This window comes from Plectropomus leopardus, chromosome 17 (genome assembly GCF_026936395.1).
Source record: "Plectropomus leopardus strain MGB_pleo_1.0 chromosome 17, ASM2693639v1, whole genome shotgun sequence".
Lineage (NCBI taxonomy): Eukaryota > Metazoa > Chordata > Actinopteri > Perciformes > Serranidae > Plectropomus > Plectropomus leopardus.
Window position 1 is genome coordinate 16,399,512 of NC_142192.1, and position 23,018 is coordinate 16,422,529.

The 23,018-nt window shown below is 41.1% G+C and overlaps 1 protein-coding gene across 3 annotated transcripts in view; it reads left to right on the forward strand.

The window, feature by feature from the left end:
* Positions 1-22,983, forward strand: part of tax1bp1a (Tax1 (human T-cell leukemia virus type I) binding protein 1a) — a 29,204-nt gene extending 6,221 nt beyond the window's left edge. For 2 of the 3 annotated variants that reach the window (XM_042506761.2, XM_042506763.2), the window contains 15 exons: positions 1,142-1,244; positions 2,286-2,476; positions 2,827-2,982; positions 7,399-7,547; positions 7,782-7,872; positions 7,990-8,175; positions 8,270-8,521; positions 8,619-8,810; positions 8,933-9,005; positions 10,357-10,880; positions 15,355-15,441; positions 17,254-17,440; positions 18,561-18,769; positions 20,353-20,435; positions 21,426-22,983. In XM_042506761.2, the coding sequence (XP_042362695.1) occupies positions 1,142-1,244; positions 2,286-2,476; positions 2,827-2,982; positions 7,399-7,547; positions 7,782-7,872; positions 7,990-8,175; positions 8,270-8,521; positions 8,619-8,810; positions 8,933-9,005; positions 10,357-10,880; positions 15,355-15,441; positions 17,254-17,440; positions 18,561-18,769; positions 20,353-20,435; positions 21,426-21,636 (2,694 nt within the window). In that variant the 3' untranslated portion in view covers positions 21,637-22,983. The remainder of the gene's footprint in view (positions 1-1,141; positions 1,245-2,285; positions 2,477-2,826; positions 2,983-7,398; positions 7,548-7,781; positions 7,873-7,989; positions 8,176-8,269; positions 8,522-8,618; positions 8,811-8,932; positions 9,006-10,356; positions 10,881-15,354; positions 15,442-17,253; positions 17,441-18,560; positions 18,770-20,352; positions 20,436-21,425) is intronic. The other variant, XM_042506764.2, reaches the window with a different exon arrangement.
* The last annotated feature ends 35 nt before the right edge of the window (positions 22,984-23,018 follow it).

A 23,018-nucleotide genomic window follows, 5' to 3' on the forward strand; every position in this document is an offset into this window, starting at 1 on the left:
AACCTGAAAGTTTGACAAATGTTTTGAGTAGCTCAGGTGATTTACTATTGCCGTTTCAAGATTCCCCAGTGCTTTGTCAGGTACTGGGCCATTGTTATTTTTTTTATTATTATTTTTTTACTTCATTTACTTCAATTCATTAGTTGTTTATTTAAGTGTTTAACTGCAGAAATGTTTTTATGTGAACTAGGTAAAAAATGTCTGGCATGTTATTATTTAATCTCTGAAAGTTATGGCCCATTTAAATTCAACAAAAGCAAGTAATTACTCCTAGTGTTATGTGCATATTATAATTTCCAGCAGACCATTGTCAACCAACTGCCTGAACTGCAATATTATATGTCTGCTATATGTCAGCTGTAAAAGGAGAAACTTTTTCTTGTGCCAGTTTTTCTCCATTTTTACAAAAATGTTTAAAAAAAACCCAACCCACAGGTGGTTGAGCTAGCCGCAGCTGAAGACCTGTTATGTAATGTCACAAACATGTATCGCACATGTGAGTCGAAATGAGGTGTGCGTATGTGCGTGAGTGGCCCAAGCAGGGAGAGTGTGCGGCTGTGCGCGACAGATTTACGACGCAGGACCTGAGTTATGATGTTCACAACTCTCTTTCATCATCTGTCACCTAACAACACATGAAATCCACAGAATTACATCTCCCTTGCCATTTTGTGTAAAATTTTCACCTTTTCTTCCCTCGCTCTTATTTCTTTTAAACCCTCCCTCTTCAAATTTCCACGTGTGTTGTTTTCTGCCGTCTCACGAGTCTGCGCATGTGTATGCACACACGCAATACACCCCAGCCTTCCCACCCCATTCTCACACCTTTGCTGCCCCTCTTTTTGTGAGCCCAAAAGGGGAAGGAACTGAGGGGAAGGAGAGAGGAGGAGGTGTGTGGAAGAGAAATGGGGGCATGGTTTTAAATGGTTCCATTCTTGGCTTGTGTGTAATCCTCCAGCTTTCTTTATTTAGTATGTTTTTTTGAAAATCTATTGATAAAAAAATAATACAATGTCATCTAGCTAGTAGCTATTTACGTTAATGTGAACATTTGTGATTTTTTTCCCCCAACGTAATATCTGACTTTTGGGGACTATTTTTTGTCATGGATCAACATTTTCTTTGTTTTGTACGTCCTTAGGTTGGTTGGAGCACAGCCAGAGATTACTACACCTTCCTCTGGTCTCCTATGCCTGAAAACTACGAACCAGGAAGTACTGTGCACAGGACTGTGGTGTTTCAAGGTACACATACACACTCACACACACACACTCACTCACACTCACACTCACACTCACACTCACACTCACACACACTCTATGTAAACCACTATACAGAGCCAGGGTATTCCAAAGTAACTCCTCCATTTTACGGCGCGTATAAAAACCAGCACTTTTATTTAATAAGGGAACACAACCGCAAACGGCGGCCGGGGACCTGAGCACCTCTCAAACCACACATATATACACACACACACAGGTTGAGGGCCTGCAAACTGGTTTTACTGGGCCTGGAACGGTCAGATATTACACAGTGAAAATATGAGAGCGTGCTGTGGTGTGTCAGTAGTCAGTAAAACCGGTTGGCTGCCGGATGTTCTGTACTTACTCCTCCGTCCCAGAGAGCCTGGCCTAGCATGCAAATGATGTGCTCCAGTGAGGTCTCACAGTGGAGCTATGAGCTGCTTGAAATACAAGCAAATATAGGCGATGTGTCATCTGTGGAAATATTTAATGTTTTTTTAATAAATGTACCTGCTGCTGGGCTGTGTGAAAGGGGGCAGTGATGACATGTTTATGTAGTGTAGCATCTTCTCTCCATTTTGAAGCAGAGCAATTCTTGATATTGTAGAAGTGTTTTTCCAACACTACCCGGTTTAATAAAATAAGTACTGCCTGATTAAAAGAATATTTAACAAAATGGAAAATGAGAATTTAACACTCAAAAATACTGTGGATACATATTGATTATGACTATCTGAAATAGTCTCAATAGTCATTTTCCGCGGTATCGACACACCAATACCATCTGCGCTTTCTCTCTCTCTCTTATTATTAATGACAGTGATAACAGTATGATAAAAGTCTGCTGTTCTCTGCTACTAACCAAGTGAGGAAAATTGCTATTGTCATGTTGTAAGCCTGTTATGTTTATCTTGTAATTAAAAATTTTCATTTTATGCCCGCAATGGTATTGAAAATAAAATATTAATATTTTTTAAGGTATTGTATCAAAGTTCCAGTATCCTCTGTTAAACACAAACTCACACTCTTACCTCTTCGTAGGTTACTACGTTCCCAAATCTGATGGAGAGTTCTACCAGTTTTGTTACGTCACACACTCTGGTGACATCAGAGGGGCCAGCACTCCCTTCCAGTTCAGGTCAGCCACGCCCACAGAAGAGCTTCTGACTGTTACCGAGGACGACAGCAACTCAGACATACTGGTCGTCACCACCAAGTCTGGCCTGCTAGAGGTAGGCCACATGAGATATTTATTTTCTAATTTCCATCTGTCAGGGTCTTGGCCTGCATTAAAGGGTCCCACAAAAATGTGCTATACATTCTCTTCTGTACCTGATTGTGAATATCTGACCTGACTGACCTGGCCCGTCTTAAACCACAACATTACTGTTCCTCCAGTCAGCCAGAGACACATCACACAATAAATCATACAACACAAATAGAACATATACAAAACAATGGACAGTTTTTCAAAATGACACAAATAAAAAAAAAAAACATGGCAAAACTAAATGGCTCGAACATTAAAATCTTCAAGAACCAGCTACAGTTCTCACCTTCTCACTCACCTCCTGCTTGGCAGCATGTGGAGGAGGCGCAGCAGGAGCGCAGGGAGCTGCTGAAGGCGATGCGCGTCCTCCAGGAGGAGAAACAGCAGCTGCAGGAGGAGCAGAAACGACTGGCCAGGGAGAGGGAGCAGGAGAGGGAGACGTGCTGCCTGCTGCGGACACACAACCAGGTTAGAGAGTGAGAGAGTGACAGGAAGTTAGACCTTATTTAATTTTATTTAATTTCATTTTTTGCACACATTAATAATGATGTAGCAGATATATAGTAAGTGCATTTATGTAATTAAATAAAGGTTTAATATGACTAATCAGAAGGTATTTCTGCAATATTAGGCTGTCGTAGCCTGTATTTTTATACTTATATACCTTAACGAGGCTCCGCTTCCTGTCTCACATGTGAAACAGTCCAAAGCACAACGCCACAGATGCTGTTGCCTCTATTTCAGCTGATTTATTTTTTTCTGTTATATATCAAAAGCATGGCAACATGTCTGAGACTCACGGTGGAGCAAAGACTTATCGATGCCCCACTCAACAAACATTCCTGCATGCTTGCTCAAGGAAACTGCGTCCCACGACGTGCTTTTGCCACAGGTGATCATCATCATCATTTTATCAACCTTTAATTATAGGTCCAGAAATAATTGCTCAAATTATTTGAATTGGTATTGATTCAGAAGTTACAAGAAAAAAAAAAACTCTTTCAATAATTCTGTAAATTGGGAACACGTATGCTTTTCAACACAAAAAGGCTCTAACAACAATACTGAGTTTTAAGGTGAGTTTCAGTGTGTTTGCACATGTTTATTTCAATGTAAGTGTGTGTATGGGGTGTGTGTGTATATAGACAGACAGTCTCTATTTGCACACGTGTGTGGAGCCGGTTCCTGACCATTGATCACAGGTCTGAAAACTTCAAAGGCCCAATTTTATGAATAATCTGTGTCCGTGTTTGAGACACACACAAAGAGCAGCAGCTTGTGTGTGTGTGTGTGTGTGTGTGTGTGTGTGTGTGTGTGTGTGTGTGTGTGTGTGTGTGTGTGTGTGTGTGTGTGTGTGTGAGAACGCCAGTCTTTCTCTCTCCCTCTTTAACGACCTGACTCAGTGGGCCAGAACGGAATTGGGACTCAGTTTTCTTGGGCATCTGGCGTCAGGGACGATGCCATCGCAACCACAGAGTGAACAAACATGACGTCAAACACACAAACACACACATACGCTCATTCGCATACACAAACTGCCCCCCTCCTTCGCTCTCACACTCACATTCAGGTTCCACACCACAGGGCCCCTCTAATGTGCATTCACACATGCACAAACGTGCACACACACACACACAAACACACTCATTATGCCACCCGCTTGCAAACCCTTTTAGTCTGTGTGTGGAATGAGAGGAGGGTAGTCCGCAAAACCGCCTGCCTGAAAAAAAGAGCCCTGCCCAGCCTCAGGGACAAACACCACTCAGTCACGCGATTCAGTAGCCACTGCTTTCTCACTGTCTATTTTCTCCCTGTCGCTCTGTCTGTCGCTGTCTTTCTTTCTCCCAATTTACAGTGTTTTCATTTCAGAGTTGGTTCACTGGCATTAGAAAATATGACTAATTTTTCCAGAGCAATGTAAACAAAACAAGTTTGAGAAAATTAATGAAAATTAATTTTTTTTAAAAGTGAACTTCTACCTCAATGCATCTTCTTTTTACTCCATTCCCTCCCCATTCACTCTCTCACCAGGATGAGTCAGATTTCACATTTTAGTCTGTTATGAGTTGCTCATTTGATAAGCAGTATCTTGGCACACACACCTAAAAACAGTCATGAAACTCATTGAAAGCAGAGCAGGGGTGGTGGCAGAAGTAAGAAGAGGTGAAACACTGAAACTTGCCAGGGGATTTCTGAGTTTGAATCTAGTCTCTTATCGCCCCCTAGTGCAGCTCTCCGATCTAGACTCTAGAGTCAGAGCAGGCTGCTTTGAGTTAGTCCGCTGTTCTCTTTTTACGAAGGACAAAATCGCCATAAATTACGTGGTAATACACACACACACACTGTTATTACCATGCTGCTTTTCATTCAACAGGCATGTCCATCTGCAGATATACGACTTGTGCGAGTGGGTGTGTGTCTCTTTTTGTAGAGCCTTTACAGTAGGTGCGTTCGCTCATGCCACGCTGATGAAAATGTCCTGAGCTCAACATGAAAACATAAGTACATATTTTGCGGCTGCTAATTTTACGAGTACACTTTTTATAAGGTCTTTATGCACTGCTAAAGTGCTTCCCAAACGCCAGCCGTAAAAATCATACAGTAATCTGTGCAGAGCCAAGCCCAGAGGGAGACAGGCCTGAGTATGCATTGGTGTGTTGGTTTTGGATTGATGGCTGCACTCTGTGCTATCTGTCTGTCTCCATATGTCCTTGAATGTGTAGCTGGGTGTCCATCTTTCGGTAGCCGTGCATATTGTGTGTGTGTGTGTGTGTGTGTGTGTGTGTGTGTGTGTGCGTGTGTGCGTGTGCACGCGACAAATAGAAAGGAGGGTGTGTGCAGAGGAATGTTGTTCTGTCACAACCAATATTAGCTATGGATGATTTAATGTCCTTCACTGCTGATTTGCAGCAAGTTCAAACAAGGCATTTCCTCAGCAGTCACACACCACATTGAGAAAACAGACCTTATGTGATCTGTTGTGCACCACTGGGAATTTGTCTGAAGGATTTCACTGAAACTAGACAGGTTATTCCTGCATGCATTCACAACATACTGCTACTGTTCAGTAACTTCAGCCACTTCAGAATGTGTGTTTTACCTACATCAAAAGGCCCCTTTCTGTCATAATTTGTAACTGGTGATTGGGGTTGATAAGATAAGACCTGACTGATCCCCCAGAGGGGAAATTCATATGTCACAGCTGCTTTACAGACAGCTTGTAGAGGTAGGGAGCAACAGCATAACTATTTAAAAGTACTTTTTAAAAAAACTGATTAAAACAAGATTTAAAAGCTACATATAATATAATCGTTACAGTATCTTTGGCCCTGCATTCTCAACCTGGGGGTCTGAGCCCCCAAGGGGTTAACAGATAAATATGAGGAGTTGCCAAACAGGATTTTTTTCTGTTTAGTTGTTCTCAAAGGGGCAAGGGCTCTGTCTACAGATGGATAACTAGCGTTTCCCACAGAATTAGAATCTATATGTGGCGGTAGCTGTCATGTGTCCCCTCTCTAAAGGTTTTTGTGGGTCCCTGAACGCAGCGCAGGCAGATTTCTGAATGAGTTCATTCAGCAGCACTTTGTGGAGTTTTATTAGGGGGTTTGATAAGTGATCAGTTGATCTGATCAGAACTGATCACATCAGATCAATGGTCAAGAGGAGCAACTACTGCAGGGACGAGTCAAAGCAAACTTTTAGACTCAGCGCAATGAAAAGTTAAGTTTCACTTTTACTGCGCCTGGCATTTGCTGCTTCATCTGGGACCAGAGTACACTCTGTGCACCAACAGTGTGGTGCATTGAATAACCACACGGTACATATGTTCCAACAGCACACAATGAATGGTCCGGCTCTAAAAATAGAAAATCAATATGTGGTGGTAGATTTTGGCATTTTGGTGGGCTGCCTGAAATAAATTAATGTGTGGAAAATATATTAATATATAAGGAGAATATATTAGGTTAAAAGTGAATTATTTTTCTGTTAAGTTTTATTGCTAGCACAAAAAAGTATTATTTGCTTCAGTTAGTTTGAAAAAGAATTTAGAGTTACATCCTCATGGGATGACAATTACGCATGTTCGACTTCAGATCAGTCACTTTCAGTTGACTGAGTGTAAAGTGATGGCACAGTGGCATTTTTGCTTTACATTTTGCAGATGATGGATCAACTTCTGTAAGCAATGTTGTAAATAATTTATTATGACAAGGAAAAGAGACAGATGTTGTAATCAAAGGTATGGCAATTGTATTTAAGGGGCACTTTATTTTCTTTACCACTACCTGGTATTAAACGACCTGTGGAATGAATTATCAAAGACCTCTTCATCATTGGTATCATACTTTTTGAAGGTAAAATGTTTTATATTTTTCACGCATAAATTGGTGCATTTGCAAAGTATAAAATATATTGCCAGAATGCTCCAAATTGCACGATTTCTTTTTTTTTTTTTTAAAGGTCAGTATGACGTGCCACTCACATAAAGTTCAGTCAGAACAGAACAGAAACAGAAAAAAAGTTGTCTTAGACCATATACATGAATTTACGTATTTTTGCAAATATTCGTCAAAAATACATGTACAGTTTTTTAAGTAAGAGACTGATTTAGTTTTATATCGGTGTACCTAACATAGTGACAGCTGAGTGTAGGTACGAATGGGAATGACAATGTACATAAAAGCATTGAACAGCAGATATAGCATATACAACATATAAATATGCGCATGAATGTCATGGGTTGCATGAATTACCAGCTGTGATTTATCAAAAGTATTGCACAACTTCCTGACTTTGCTCAGCGTTCATTCTTCCTTGACTCAGCTGCTGCGATTGGCTGCAGCACCTGTCACAGTGATCCACAGCTGCCTTTCTGTCCCGTAGGAGCTGCTGCGCTCGTCGCAGGGCCTGTCAGAAGAGAGGGAGGATGTAAGGAGGAGGCTGACAGAGGCCACAGACCGGGTCCGCCAGCTAGAGGAGGACCTGCTGGGAGTCACCCAGAGAGGCCTGCAAAAGGAGACGGAGCTTGATTGGTGAGTGGAGAGCACTAACACATGAGCCATCAATCATCCGAACTTGTTCATTTTTGTGAGGATGTGACGGTTTAAATAACTGTGTTTGAGGAGGATTTTCTGCCTGCCTTCTGCTTCCTCAACATCTTTATCACTTGTCGACAATGTGTGGACAAAATAATGAAAAGCACAAATCACAGCCTCAAAAATAATGATTATATGGACACAAATTTAAACATAAGCTATTTGTCACAGCCTGCGTGACCGTCTTAAGAAGCTGACAGCAGAGAGGGACAGCCTGGAGAGCCAACTGAAAAACGAGAAGGATGAGAGAGACCTCTACAAGGTGGGAGAAATGCTTCTCATACTTAAAAAGCCGGATAAATGGAACGATAGTTGTATTTTGTCTGTCTTCTGAATTTGCATCTTTTTCTTTTTTTTTTCTCTGTTGTCTCATGTGTAGGCCCACCTGCGCAGCACGGAGCTGGAGAACACCAAGCTGAGCGCAGAGCTGCAGATGCTGAAGGCGGTGGAGCTAAATCGGGAGGTGACCATCGCCCAGTTCCAGGAGGAGCTGGACAGGCTCAGGGTCTGCGTTGCCCAGCGGGACAGCCTGGAGAAAGAGCTTCTGGCACATAAGGCTGACAAGGTAGTAATGGTTGTACCCATATTTATGTGTCTATATGGTAAAATCATTTTATCTGTCTATGTGGTATACATAATTTTCCTCTGAATGTCTTTAGGCAGATCTGGTCCGTGTGCGTGAGCAGCTCCGTCAGGCAGAGGAGCAGCTTCAGGCATCCCGGCAGCAGGCCTCCCTGCTGGCCTCGGAGCTCCGCGACTCAGCCAGCGCCCGTGACCACACGATGACCGAGCTGTACCGCGCCCGCTTGGAAGCTGACAAACTCCGTGCCAGTCTAGCTGATGCACAGGCCGAGTGCCAACGCATGGAGAGCCAGTTAGACCGCATGAGGAGCACTGCACAGAAGGAAGTGGTCAGTGTTTGACATCTGTGTCTCTGTGTTTCACTTTCCACACTGTGATAGGCTGGGGCTGAGGAAAAAGGGTTTTCAAAAGTTCTTTCTCTCCCAGGGTGTTGGGACCAGTGGGGAGATAACGCCCAGCATGATGGTGGTGTCAGAGGCAGAGGCCGAGCTGCAGAGAGAGGTGGAGGAGCTGAAGCTGCGTCTTCATATGGCTGCTGAGCACTACAAGGAGAAGTACCGGGAGTGTCAGCGCCTCCGCAGGCAGGTGGCCAAACTGAACACAACAGAATCACAGGGGGTGAGTGCTATAATGTAAAACTTATAAGTAAAAAAAATTATACATACAGGTCAGTTTGCGCCGAAAGCAGTATCAATCACATTTTGCTGATACATTGTTCTTGTTCTGTGTTTTTTTTGTAGGAGCCAAAGAGAAACGCATCAACAGAGACAACACAGGAGCCACTGACCCCGAGTCCAGAGTCACCGACAGAAGGTACACACACACACACACACACACACACACACATTCAAGTGCAAAAGAGTACATGCATATTGTAAAATTCTCAAGTTTAGTATAATTGCATTTTTTTCAAGAACAGCTTTGCAGATTTCTGAAAAATTAATGAATACAGAAACACTAGTTTGAAAATAACACTGCATTTCCATTTTCTTATTTAAAGATGTGCTGTACTTGACTTAATCACAGAAAAAAATTTAAAAAATAAATACATTTTTAAAAAATCCATAGATTGATGCCATGCCAACAAAATATACAGATTTGTGTGTCTGAGCAAGGGCTTAATCCAAACCACAGAATTACCAGCCCACTTTATGCATGTCCCATGCACTTTTTTGCCTACAATATAAATGAGTTATTTTTGCCTATTTTAAAAATGTGGTATTTGAATATTTCTGCACACTAATGTCCCGAAACAGTCTTGGAATTGCATAAATGGGGACAGCTGAAAAGCCGACACTGTTGTGGATACAGTGAGCCCAATTGTGTTCATGTGTGATGATGTTAGCCCCCCACAGTGGGCATTTTACTGTAGTGAGACAATCTTTTGAAACTTTGCCCGGCTGTATAAAATGACCCATTGTGACCTCTAGGATAATCACAGCGTCATAAAAATCGACACCCACAAATCAAAGACCTAAAGCAATTGTATTCAAAGGCACATACTGTAGAAAATAAGTTTTTTTTTTCAGCAGTTTTCAGAACATCTATTTATGCTTTACAAATCATTTATTATTTCCTGTGTTTGCAGAGCTTTACCCGCTACTTATTGATCCCTCCGTGTTATGTTGTGTGTGATATGTTTGAGTGGTTTGTTGTGCTTGTTGTTGGGTGTGTGAGCTGTACACGCACTGATGTGTTTCACAAATGAAGGTCCTAACGGGTAAATTAAGTTCTTTAAATTGAATTGAATTAAATTAAATTAACTTAAATACATCATTCTTCCAGATGATGTATACCACATCTATGTGGCATATACTGGCGACCTTCTATCTCCCACTAAATGTCCCCTGTCCCCCTAAAAACAGACAAAAATAGGTCTATGGTGGGTCTCAGAGGGTTAAACTCGATCTGCATCAAAAGCAACAAGTTCATGCAGATTCTGTGGAAACTTTCAGACATCTTTCCTGGACATGTAGAACGTAAATGAAAGTAGGTGGAGGATAGTAAAGCACAATGTGGTGTTCTCTTTATTTTTTTTATCACCACTGTCAAAGGGAAAATAAAAAGTGATTGTATTGCATTATCTACGGTTGTTTATAATCAAAGACTGTCCTGCTGACTATGTATAATCTGTGTCCTAAGCTTACTTTATGTGTTTTTACAGGGAATCTAGCTACTGCCGTCCTACAAGAAGCTGCTGAGATGACAATCACTCCAGAACTTAGTAACAGGGAATCCACATATGCTGACTTGTACATCAGCACAGAGAAAGAACAAAGGCAGGGAGAGGAAAGGCCAAAGGAGAGAGCCGAGGTGGAGGCTGAGGGAGAAGCAAACCAAGAGGAGGATAAGGAGAAAGAGGACAAAGAGAAAGAAAAAGAGGAGAAGAAGGACAGCCTGCCGGAGGAGAGCTTGAGGATGACGAGCTGGGTGGAGGTGGAGAATGAGAGGCAGAGTGCCGAAGAGAACGGCGAGGCAGAAACAGAAGGGAAGGCCGAGGGAGTGAGGGATGCCGCACAGGAGCAGGTGCTTCTGGAGGTGGAGGGGAGGAGCATGGAGGAGTCAGAGAAGGCACAGACTCGCTCGGTGGAGGAAGAGCTGGCAATGATGGAGGAGAAGTGGAGGCAGCAGTGTGCGATCAACGAGACGCTCAAACAGCGGCTGGCCAACGAGGAGGAGCGATTCAGAGTAAGACACACACTTACAAACATGAACACCTTATGAGGTTTTCCTCCTATCTGTGGTGCTATTTATCAATCTAGAAAGTTTTTGCGTAAGTTGCCAAGTACCGGAGATATCCGCCGTAGAGATGTCTGCCCTCACTTGAATATAATAGAACTGTATGGCACTGTGTTGTTCAAAGATGCAAAAACATATATATTTGAAGAACTCAACAGCATCTATATTGATAAATGGCACTACAGGTAAGAGGAAAAATATGTATCTTTTATTTTGGGGTGAGCTGTCCCTTTAAGAAAGGCAGCTACTGTATCTCCATTGACCCTTTGAAACCTGAATCAACATTACTTTTTTGCATTCAGGTATTCATGTTTCACAAACTATTTGACCCTTTAAATACCTGAGCAAATTGGTTTCGTAAACAGGGGAGAAAAGGCAATAACCATCTTGGCAAGAAATGTCCCTCAAATTGCAAGAAATTAACAAGAAAATTACCTAAAATTTAGTTTTATACGAGAGCTGTACACGCACTGATATATATATATATATATATATATATATATATATATATATATATATATATATATATATACATATATACATATACAAACACTTGTGAAGAATTACCTTGTGATGTTGTATCTAATTATTGACAATTATAAAGTTTACTCTTCCTAACATAACATCTATTATTTTGTCCTGAGTTCAGCTTTGACCTCTAAGATATTTCTGACTAATTTCATAAAAACATTTTGGTGTGAACAAAAAAAAAACAAGAGCAGTCACTGCCTACTCAGCTGTCTATGAGCAGAGTGTTCTCATAGTGTTTTTATGCAAAATTAGGTCTTTGGACTAATGAAATGTTTTCATTATTGATCGCCTATGGTTATTACAGGCCTGTCAAAATATTTACATTATCGACTTATCAAGGTCATCAAAAATGACTAAGGTCTTATCCTTATATATTATATGGCATTGCCTTTGTGTTTAAGGAGTGTTTGTATACATAACAATGTTGTGAAAAATTTTAGCCAACATGTTACCAGAATACACCAAAGCACTTTGGTTTAGTGCCTAAACAAAATGAACAGCAGAAAGTATGCTGAGACACGTTCTGCTGTCATTTCATGTTGTGCTGCTGCGTGCTGCTCTCACTGTCGCAGTTTCACCATTGGCAGAGCTCATCTTCTCCTCCACGTAAACACACTGTCACAAACTGGAATGTGACAAAGAGGGAGTCCACATACGAGAAAAACAGTATAGCACCAAGAGTAACTTAAGTGAACAATAGATTGTGGAGATCAGCAAAGTAATGAAAGGCAATCATGGGTGTGTGCAAAACCAGCAATGCAAGGTAGATGTCTGCTAGAGGAAGGGAGAGGTAATTTAACAGCCAGGTGAGCGTAATCAGGGCAACAAGTGTCAGCCGGCCAGATGCCTGATTAGGTCGGCCAGGACATCCTCCGAGACAGTGGAAGGGGCGTCACACACTCCTTCTTAAAATCGAGGTTCCACCCTGACATCTGAAACAAAATAAGAATACATCAGAAACAATGCAATGACAAAGAAAAAACTTCCCCCATTTATAACTTGTGTTCTGCCATGTGTCACCCTTATACTGAAGAAGTCATACAAACACATGTATATACATAAGAAATTTAAATTGTAATATTTTACTGTTTTAATTTTAATGTATATCTAAATATTCTTAATAATTAAAAGTTCAGAGCTCTTTGAAAGGGTGTACTTACATTATTACTAGATAAGTATGTCCAAGGAAATGTGCAAAGATCAACGATATTACAGTTACAGTAACATTAAAAAGAGAAAACCAGCAAGGCCTCACATTTCCGAGGCTGGAACCAGTGAATGTTTGCCATTTTTTTTCTTAGTTTTGCTTGGTAAATCTCTTTAACAATCAATTATTTGAGTCAATGTTGAATAATATTCTATTTCATTAAGAGGGCAGTACTGTGTGGAATATTCTAATAAAGCCTAAAAAAAACTAGTAGAAAAATGTTTTTAAAAGTTTTTAAATACCAAAAAAATTCGCGTCAAAGAATTGTGTGTGCATAACATTTTATATGGGTTAGGGTTCGGGCATGAACCCGAGTAACCTGGTTATTCCATGCTGCACATGAGCCATGTGTGTGGTATGTGTGTGATTCAATACGAGTACTTAAGCGCGTTGCGTCTACGTGGGCCAGTTGCATTTTGCGTGCGAACGTCTGCCAAAGTACCTACTGGCATTTAATCTCCATGAGTGAGTGTGTGTTTATCGGCGCTGTAAATAAGACTCTCCCCTGTCTTTGATAGAGTCTCCTGTCTGAGGCGAGTGCCCCGGGCCCCGAGCCGCTCTTAATGGCCCCGGAGACTGACAAGAGAGGCAGCCGCAGAGCTCCATGCTTTACGGCTGTTTACATCAGCCACCCACAGGACGGAGCGAGGGAGGGGAATAGACAGGGTGCGAGGGGGGCACAGAAATACACTGCTGCAGGATCCCTTCACCTGAACTTAACCCTCTAATGCTGCTCAGTAAATTTATGAAAGAGGGGGAGAGCAAGAGAGGACAAAAGAAGATGAAAGAGAATGACGGGAAAAGCCAAAAAAGCAAACTGAATTTAAGAGTGAAAAAAGCAGCACAGACAGACATGAAACAGAAAGAGAAACTGCAGGAGGAGGGGATTTGGACCCTTTGTGATGGGATGAAAAGAGAGAAGAGCAGGCAACTGTCCATGTAAACTATCCCACAGGGTCAGTCCTGTTAGAAAGTTACAGATTTACTACGATCCCCCGGTCTGCTCCAGTCTGCCCGGACACAGGCTGCGTTTCTGTGGCTTTAGCTGTGTGTTTTACAGTAAGCACCACACGTTTGACGCCGCTCCAGGTTAAATAAAACTCAACTGACCAAATATTTAGTTCACTTGCTTGCCTGCGTGTATGCCTACTGACATTCCTCTTTGCCAGTTAGCACAAATGGAGTGAAAAAGAAAAGGAAAGGGGTTTATATCTATGCCATTAGTGTTAAGATGCATCCTTTCCATCAACTCTAGGAAAATGTGTCTCTGTTTATAAGTTTATTTTAAGAGCTACATTGATTAGTCAATGTACAGATATTAATCAGCAACTATTCTGATATCTGATTTATCGTTTTTAAGTATTTTGAAGCCATAATGCCAAAAGTTGCCTAGTTCCAGCTTTTTAGCTGGGAGTATTTACTGCACATCTTTGTCTTGTACGATACTAAATTGATTATCTTTGGGTTTTAGGCGGAATAAACAAGGCATTTAAAGATGTTGCTCTTGGCTCTGGGAAATTATATTGGGAATTTTTTTTTTACTTTATTAATACATTTTATGGACTAAACTAATTAATCTATCTATAGAAAAATTGTAAAACTAATCTATGTGGAAAGCAACTGTTAGTTACAGCCCATTCATTTTATTATATAATCTCTGCCTCCCCTTTTTGCTGTTTGGAGCAGTGGGGAGCCTCAATCATTACCTCTGTGGCTTTCTACAAAACGCATGCAAAACAGCATGAGCTAATATCTTCTTGTGTCAAATTATCTTTAATCTTCACTGATTGGACAGTTTTTAATTTTTTTTTTTTGGAAGGCACTTTAGAAGATGGATGAGAAATGATGCAGCAAAGGTTGCTGGTCTCAGGTGGATGGTTGGCGCCTTCAAAACACGGTGAAATGAAAAATACATTCTCCAAATTCTTTGTCAAAGGTATCGACTCAGAATATTTTAGATTGTTTCTGCTACTTACCAAGAGAAGATCCATCTTTGATATATAATTCCTTATTTTACACATTAAAAAAAAAACAAAACGACATGCCCTTGATGTCAAATATGAACTGGTCTTAAATATTGATATTTTTAAAGGTATTGTATTGCAATTGTTACAACCCGGCTCAGAGGCTGCAACAAAGCCGTGTGACCAGACAAGTTCGCATAAGTTTACAAAAGTAAAGGACAGGAAGCAAATTGTGATTTGTGATAATGGGTTTAATAAATAAAATGAACTTGACTTGGCAAAAGTATCAATATATAACAGGATTAATGTGTACATTAGTAATAAGTCGTGTCTGGATGTATGTGTGTGTGAAAATGTATGTAGTAAACCAAAAAACAACAGCATCCGTTCTAGCAAGACAGCAGACAAGCAGAAGTTGATGCTGATTTGTGTCATGAACCACACTGGGCGCAGGTGAGGCTCATGAGCTTAACGACGACCCTCTCTGGCTTGAAGAACTGGCTTGGCTGTAAGACAAAGCATAGCCAGGAAAACAGATACACCTAGTTGAGTGGAGGAGGGGACAAAGTCAAATATCAGGACAGTACTTATTGCTTTATAAAAAATCCCTGTATTGAAACTGATGTCATTTGTTACATACTTATGATCATTCTTTGCTGTATTTTTATGAACTTTGACCTGATGTAGCTGTTTTTTTTCTTTGTGTGTGCCCTGTCTGTAGGTGCACATGGCTGAGCGAGCCAGCGAGGTGACGGAGCTGAAACGCAACCTCGCCCAGGCCCTCCGAGACAAGGAGCAACTACAAGAGGTAAAGCAGCAACACCAAACTTATACATTACAGCTTTATATACACAACTAATTGAGATCTAAACTGTATGTTAAGATGGATGAAGAATCTTCACTTCTGCCCACTGTGCAAAAATTAAGCCAAAATATCCCAGATACAGGCAGTGCCATCTTGCCCTGGAAATGTCATTTGGTGCCAGAAGCTGTGCAGTAGCAATCGAGGAATGCAGCCAGGGCATCGAAAACCTGCCCATTTAACCATTTGTCAATCATGATGTTGTACCCCTTTTATAGCATCAAATAACTAATTAAAACTAAATATACCAGCAGAATGAACACTTGAGCATACATCAGCATAATCAGAACTACAAACATTACAGAAACCATCTCTGGGATAAAATGTTCTTGACATGCACTTTAATTTTTTAGTTTGGCCCATGTCTCATCCATTAACATGCAATCAGGATGTTTTGGCGTCCATCGCTACATAGATCAGTAAAGCACTGTAACTTCTCTATAAATAAACCGTCACCAAATTGATTCATATGGTTAAAACAGTTCCTATGTTAATTAAATGAAGGTTACAGAATTCTTGTAGAAAAGAAGAAAATCTGGTTTTAAACTTTACGTATTAGCATAAAACTTCTGCAAGTAAAAATGATGTATGTATTTAATGTAGACTCTCAACCAAGGACCATAGCAATACCATCACATTCAATTATGAGTGTTTTAGTGCAGTGTCTGAACTCATTCCTATAGCCTTCCCTTCTCTTCTCCATACTCCCCACTACCCACTAATTAATACATCTATACCTGCTTCTTCCGCCCATCGGTACAGCACCATTAGACAGTGCAAATGCCACGCGACATGTCTGTTTCACCTTCCCAACCCTGGTTTAAATGTTAAACCTGATAGCTGCGCACTAATGAAGTCATCAAGAGAGGAGGTCAGGGGGGGAATAGATAGAGGGAAAGAGGAAAGTAAAAGAAGGAGAGGGCGAGCGCCTCTATCAGCAAAGCCAGAGCAGAGGGAGCCAGCGTCTGACACCCATTACAGTAATGAGTAGGGTACTAATGCTCTTGCTTCAGATATAATCACAAAGGGCAGAAACAATGTAGAGGGAAACTTAACTCTGAGCTGAAAATACTTAACTGTGCGTGTTTGGTTCCAACAGTGAAAATGTGCCATGGAAATACTGACTGTATTTCTATTCCCATCAGTCCCTTTGTCTGCAAACAGATACTGTTGGCTTGTGCTGACAGTGTTTCCACATTTAACAACAATAATGACCTCCAAAGGAGGGTTAACCGTGAAGGGGAAAACAGGAAAAGTAGACATCATACTGGAATACAGGAGATAATATAAAATATCAGGGTTCCTATGGTCATGGAATACCTGGAAAAGTTATGGAATTTTACAATCATATTTTCCAGGTCTGGAAAAGTCACGGTATTTGTGAAAATCATTGAAAGTCATGGAAAAGTCATGTATATTGGTTGTGTGTTATGCCATTTTTTTTAGCAGTCATCCATGGATAACCCTTAAGACAAAATAATGCCATAGGGATGCACGACTGCAAAGAGATGTAAAACAGCCTCAAAGAGATGCAAAATGACCACAAAGAGACACAAAACAACCACAAAGATGCAAAATGACCACAAAGAGATGAAAAATGACGCAAAACAAACCCACAGAAACACAAATATGTGGGAACCCAGAAATATGTACAGCGTGGAAATATTAAGATAAACATGTTATATATATTAATATAGTAAACTTCTGTGAGGCACTGGGACACTCAGGGATTTTTTTTTGTCTCCACGTCCCCTCCAGGAGCTGCAGCGCTTCGTGTCCAGGCAGAGGGAGCAGGAAGCTGGTGTTCAGGGTGCTGAGATCAGGCAGCCGATGGTGCTGCGCTACCCACTGCCGTACCCTCAGGACCCTTCTCCTCCACCACTGGTTCCACACAGGCCTGCTGAGTTGCAGTACGGCAATCCCTACTCCACTGACACAACAAGAGGTGAGAGGAACTGAAACGCTTTGACTGTCTTTTTTCCTTAAAGGTCCCATATTATGCTCATTTTCAGGTTCACACTCAGCCAGGGGATTGATGATGACAGCACTGTAGCAACACGCTCTAGCCCTTTTTTTTCACAGAGATCACACTATAGGGCCATTACAAAGTTACCTAATTTACACTGCATTCGCATTTTGGCACAGACAAACTGTGAACATTGTGCCGCTTCAGTGTGAGTGTGATTTTAGATAACATGCCAGCATCGCAGAATTAAGAGCCACAACGCACTTGACGTTTATCCCACCATCGTCAGCCTCTTGTGTGACATATAATAAAAACCAGCCCTTTCTAATAAAAAACAATGGCTTAACGTAATTGTAACAATCATTTATTGTCCCTATTATCTGGCAGCTGATCTCGTCCTTTGCTCAGAGTTTAAGGAGCCCCCAAATCTCATTGGTTTCTCCATCTTCAAACATTTTTAGCTACTGTTCTTAAACTGCTAACTGTTGCTAGCTGCTTTTTAAATCTTTGGCTGTGGGTCTCACAGGTAACACGGCATCAAAATGTTTCACCTGTCCTGCCCATGATTCCATCCTGCCCGCTGTCACTTTTACATAGACCTCGTTTTTGGCGCTGTTGCCTCTGTTGCTGGCTTAAATGTGAGACAACTTCATCTCCCTTTCTTACCAATGAACCTTTCGTACAGCGTGGCGAGGTAGCATAATGGTTGTAGAGGGTGTAGAGATAATTGCTTCTATCTCAAAACCGTTTCACTGGAAACGCATTTCTATTTAACAGCGTCGGCCCACGTTTGCTTCTTGTCAGCTGATGTCATCACACTTCAAAACATACCAACAGGAAATACAAAGGGACCCATTTAAAGTGTTTATGTTGTAAAGTTTGAAACATTCTTTATAGCTGTGATATTACAACTTCGTGGAAGTCCTGGCAGCCTGTTTTAAAGGCACAGTTTCAAAATACAGACTGTGTGCCTTTCTCTGAGGATTCAGCAGTCTGATATATTTATATAGCAGCTTTACCTGCTTTATATTATAAAGTTTAAGCTGCATTTTCTGCTCTTGGTAAAGAACAATGGTTCCCTATGTTACTGTTATTCTAGACCGGGTGGATGTTGCACTGTCTCCTGAGCACATCTCCCGTCCTCCACCTGAGGCCCCACCTTGCGCCCCTCCTTGTGCCCCCCCAGTCACACCCCCGAGTCCGGGCCCCGGGGCTCCAGGCTGGGAACAAGAGGTGGTCTGCATCCAGCCATCCCGCAGCACAAGCCCCCCTGAGAGTGTGGAGCATCCACCGGAAGAGCCACGAAATGTGAGTACATAATAAAAACACTAATACAGGACAGAAACTCACGTGACCAAACCAAAACTCTGGCTGGTTAGACTTTCATTAACAAGCCATTGTATTTTGGAATATCTCTATCAATTGAGGTTTCACATGCACTGGATAATGCAAACCTAATTTTTTTTCAGCCCAATCTCCTGAAAACAGTTTTGTTATTGTGAAAAGGATCTTGCAATACCCTCTCACATGCACAGATCCACAGCAGCAGTCAGCAGGCTTGATTAGGCCACCTGTGCCTTGTTAGTCAGAGAGAAGCCATCAGTTAAGTGACTAATCACCACTTTTATCAATGAAACGTCTTACAAAATGAGTTTTCCACAAACCAGGTTTGTGTGTTTGTTTTTGCTTTCTGTTTTAACCTGGTTTATTGATGATGGTTGTGATTTTACCCTTTGTTCACCAGGGTCATTGTGGTTGCTGTCAGCCTGAGCTGAGGAGAGAGGGGGGAGGACTCAGCGCTCTGAGTTCCTCTGGCTGTGTGATCAGCCACTGGTGATTGACAGATTGAGGATTTGGTAGCAAAAATCATCCTAGGGAGAGAAAAATGTTGATACTGGCTTGCCTGTAGATATTTTACCGGTTAACTGTTGGTGTTGGCCTTTTAGAACTAGATTTAAGAGTTATTCCCCTTTTTTGGTTTACCCTGCCCCTATGCAGTGGATGTGTCCAATTAGGGCGGGGCCAGGAGGGCTAATAAGAAGCCACCTGGGCATAGACTGGGGGAAATGATTGTCAGTGGAAGCTTGCTGTGAGGCTGTGGTTTTCTTTTTGCCTTAGTTGCTTTTGCTGCAGTTTTTCTTGGATTTTGTTCTTTTCTATTTCCATTGTAGGTTTTGGTTAATTAATCACTGCCTTTTTTTTTGCACATACTTCTGCCTCCTGAGCTTCTTCAACACATCATCTTGTCCTCGTAACTCCAGAGCCATTCAGCCACACAAAAATCCCACATTTATGTAGTTTGTAATCCACAGTTAATAACTTACATTTCATCTCAATACAGCACAACATCTGATTCACACATGCATGAAGGACTAACTGTGATCCCAGCCTTTTCCTTTTCCTACCCTCACTTTGTATCACTCTGTCACAATAATCCCTCTCACTCTGTCTCTGGAGTGCTGCTCCTCACTGAATGAAGGGAATAAGAGCTTGCCCTTAAAAGCTGAGACTATTAACTAATTTGCATAAAGCTCTAATTAACGTCACTCCCTCAGAGCTCAAGAGAGACCGAGATAACAAGGGCTCGGAAAGTAATTAGGGGAGATTTTGCAAAGGGACAGACCCAAGATCAGTTAGTGTACTGTATGTCACATTATTATTACTATTTTTTTTAAAGCAAATTGAATAAAGCATTGAGAGGAAGGTTTACTGTATGTTCTTTAAATAGAAACCCAACAGCATCGATTGTTAGCGGTTCAGTTATTTAATAGACTTTTTTTTCCTTTTTTAGTAAACATCTTTAATGGTTGTGTTTGTGTGTGCATTTAGCTTTATGAGGGACTAGATAGGCATCATTTTATATCCTTCTGTGTTCATTTGTGTTTTCATAGGCTGCTGATGGGGCTCAGCCTTCCTGTGAGCATCAGTCCAGTAGACGCACAGAAGCCAGGGGCAGCTTCTGCTTTGACTCCAGGTAGTGTGCCTACCCACACATAAAAACACATATTCAAAGTAAATAGACTTTTAAAGTGGAAATAGACATTTTTGCTTCAACTTATTATGAAGTTAATGTTGTTTGCTGTAGAATAATGACACCATCCGCGTTTAGATTGGTTCCCTGTAAGCCTCGGTTCCACTACGCCACTCTGTGTGCTACCGGGTAGATTTTGCAAAAAAAAATGAAGGTTTGATTTATCTTTAAAAGTAAATACGTCAACCACTGCGCCACCAAAACAGGAAGAGGGTAGCAGTTTTTTTTCCCCAGTAGCTATTGATAGCTATTCCCATTACCAAAGAGTATCAGTGTAAGTTCATTTCAGTTACTATTCCCAGTAGTGAAAATGGCGGACAAACAATAACTGTGTTTGAAATTGTTCCCTTTCACAGAAATAGTGCACAATATAGTGTATTCGCCATTTTTTAGTAGTGTTTGAATTCTCAGCAGTATATTTCATCCACTGTGCGCTATAAAATATCCAAAATGCACAGCAAATTTGAGTGTACATGAGATGTACCCAACGTTTTACTCCCATATACCACAATGCAATGCAGGCGTGTATTTCTGGAGGAAGAAAATTCTAGCGTAGTGTCCAAAATCATGTTCGGTTATTCCCTATATAGTTAACTATTGAGCCAAACGTGGCTAAAAAATATTTGAAAAAATAGTTACAAAATCCCTTGCCGGTCGATTTTTCATCAACATAGATATTATCAGAATACACTAATTTGTCCCATTTTCCTGCCCAACATTACTCTCATATCTGTCCATTAAGTATGAAGCCCTATAAAAACCACACTATATCATCTTTATGTCTCTTTTTTTTGGTTTATGGAATAAATAAACAACATTAATTTTATATAAGAGGGATTTTATAATTGGCAGCTGCAGGAAGGACGGCAGCAACCGGAAGAAAGAATGTTAGAAAGCTTTATTTTGACATCACCGTCTCCTTTTTCTCTCCAGTAGTGACGTCCACAAGCGCTGCCCATTGTGCGAGGTGATCTTCCCGCCCCACTTTGAGCAGCGCAGCTTCGAGCAGCACGTGGAAAGCCACTGGAAGGTGTGCCCCGTCTGCTCTGAGCAGTTCCCCCTCAACTGTCAGCAGCAGCTCTTTGAGAGGCACGTCCTCACGCACTTTGATGGCCACGTGCTCAACTTCGAGCAGATTGAATGAAGGATGTGAAGGGCAAATCTAGAATTCTGACAAACCGTATGGGTAAATGTGTGTTGTCAGCTATTAGTTCATTTCGATTGGGTTAAGTTGTCTTGTTAATATACAATCATCTGCACTTTTTTTGCAATCTTAGCAAAGGTTAGAAAGAATGTAGTCCAGGAAGTTTGTCCTGTGGCGGCTACTCCACCAAGTTGTTTTATTAAGTTGAGTAGCTTTCACCTTAATACACCATAGGTAAAAGAATCTTCAAGTGCCGCGGTAATTTCATTTTCTATCATTTTTATGCTCATCTTTCTGCTTCAAGGGACTAAAGCACCATTAGTAGTGCATGCATTTATGTGTTCCAAAACAACAAAATTATGGCTGTTCAAGCTAAAAGAGTGAATTGTAGCAGGAGCTTGAACCAGGACTTTGAAGAGAAGGTATTTCAGTCTGTCAGTGTCCCTGTTCTTTAACTACCCTGGATATTATTTACAGTGATTCTCGTGTGATGAAGCAGCCAAGACATCTTCCTCTTATAATTGTCCACATGATTCACAGCTAAGACAGGCAGAGGCAATTTCATTTTTTTAAAGGTGTAAATGCAGAGTGAGATCTGAATATGTGACGTCTTAAAGAGTCATCTGAGTGTGTATATTTAAATGAGGAATGGTGAGGTGGAGTTTTTTTTGACTTGAATGGGAATTTATTTCTCCCAAAACTACAGTACTGCTGTAAGACATCAGATGGTTGAAACAAAATCAGCACTACGTTTTCATGTATCTGCACTAAATAAGGCTTTATTCTGAATGTACTGTACATATGAAAATAAGTACAAGTTGTGGAGAGACCTGTGAATTACTGTCGTGACCCTGCCTCCCCTCATTGTTACTTCCTTCATGTTTTAGTGATGAAAGAATGACAGACGAATAATGTTTTTGTTTCGGTCGGTTGGTCAGAAAACTGGGCTGGTCTCTTTTATTTGATTGGAAGTAACTGTCGCGTTTTAGGCAAATAGACTGCAGGACACTAAGTTACAGACACTTTTATTGTTACATACTTCCACGTTTTAAAGTTAGAACTGTGAAGAAAAAGTCAACGCTTTGTGTGCAGGTCCAAATCACGAGCGAATGTCATTTCCGTGTGTGTCTCCACATCACCGCTTGTCTATTTTCTGTCATTACAAAGTGACCCCTGACAGTGTTGTATTCAGGCTTTAAAAATTGCACATGCCCAGTAATCACAAGGCGAACGTGTGTGTATGTCATGTGTCCGATGCAGCCCCCTTTTCATGTGAGAATGTCCGAACGGTGGTTTAAGTGTGTACTGCAAAGATCTTTATGAATAAAGTAAGCTTGTCTTAATGCATTTAAATCTAACAGTGTCCTCTATTTGGGCTCTAA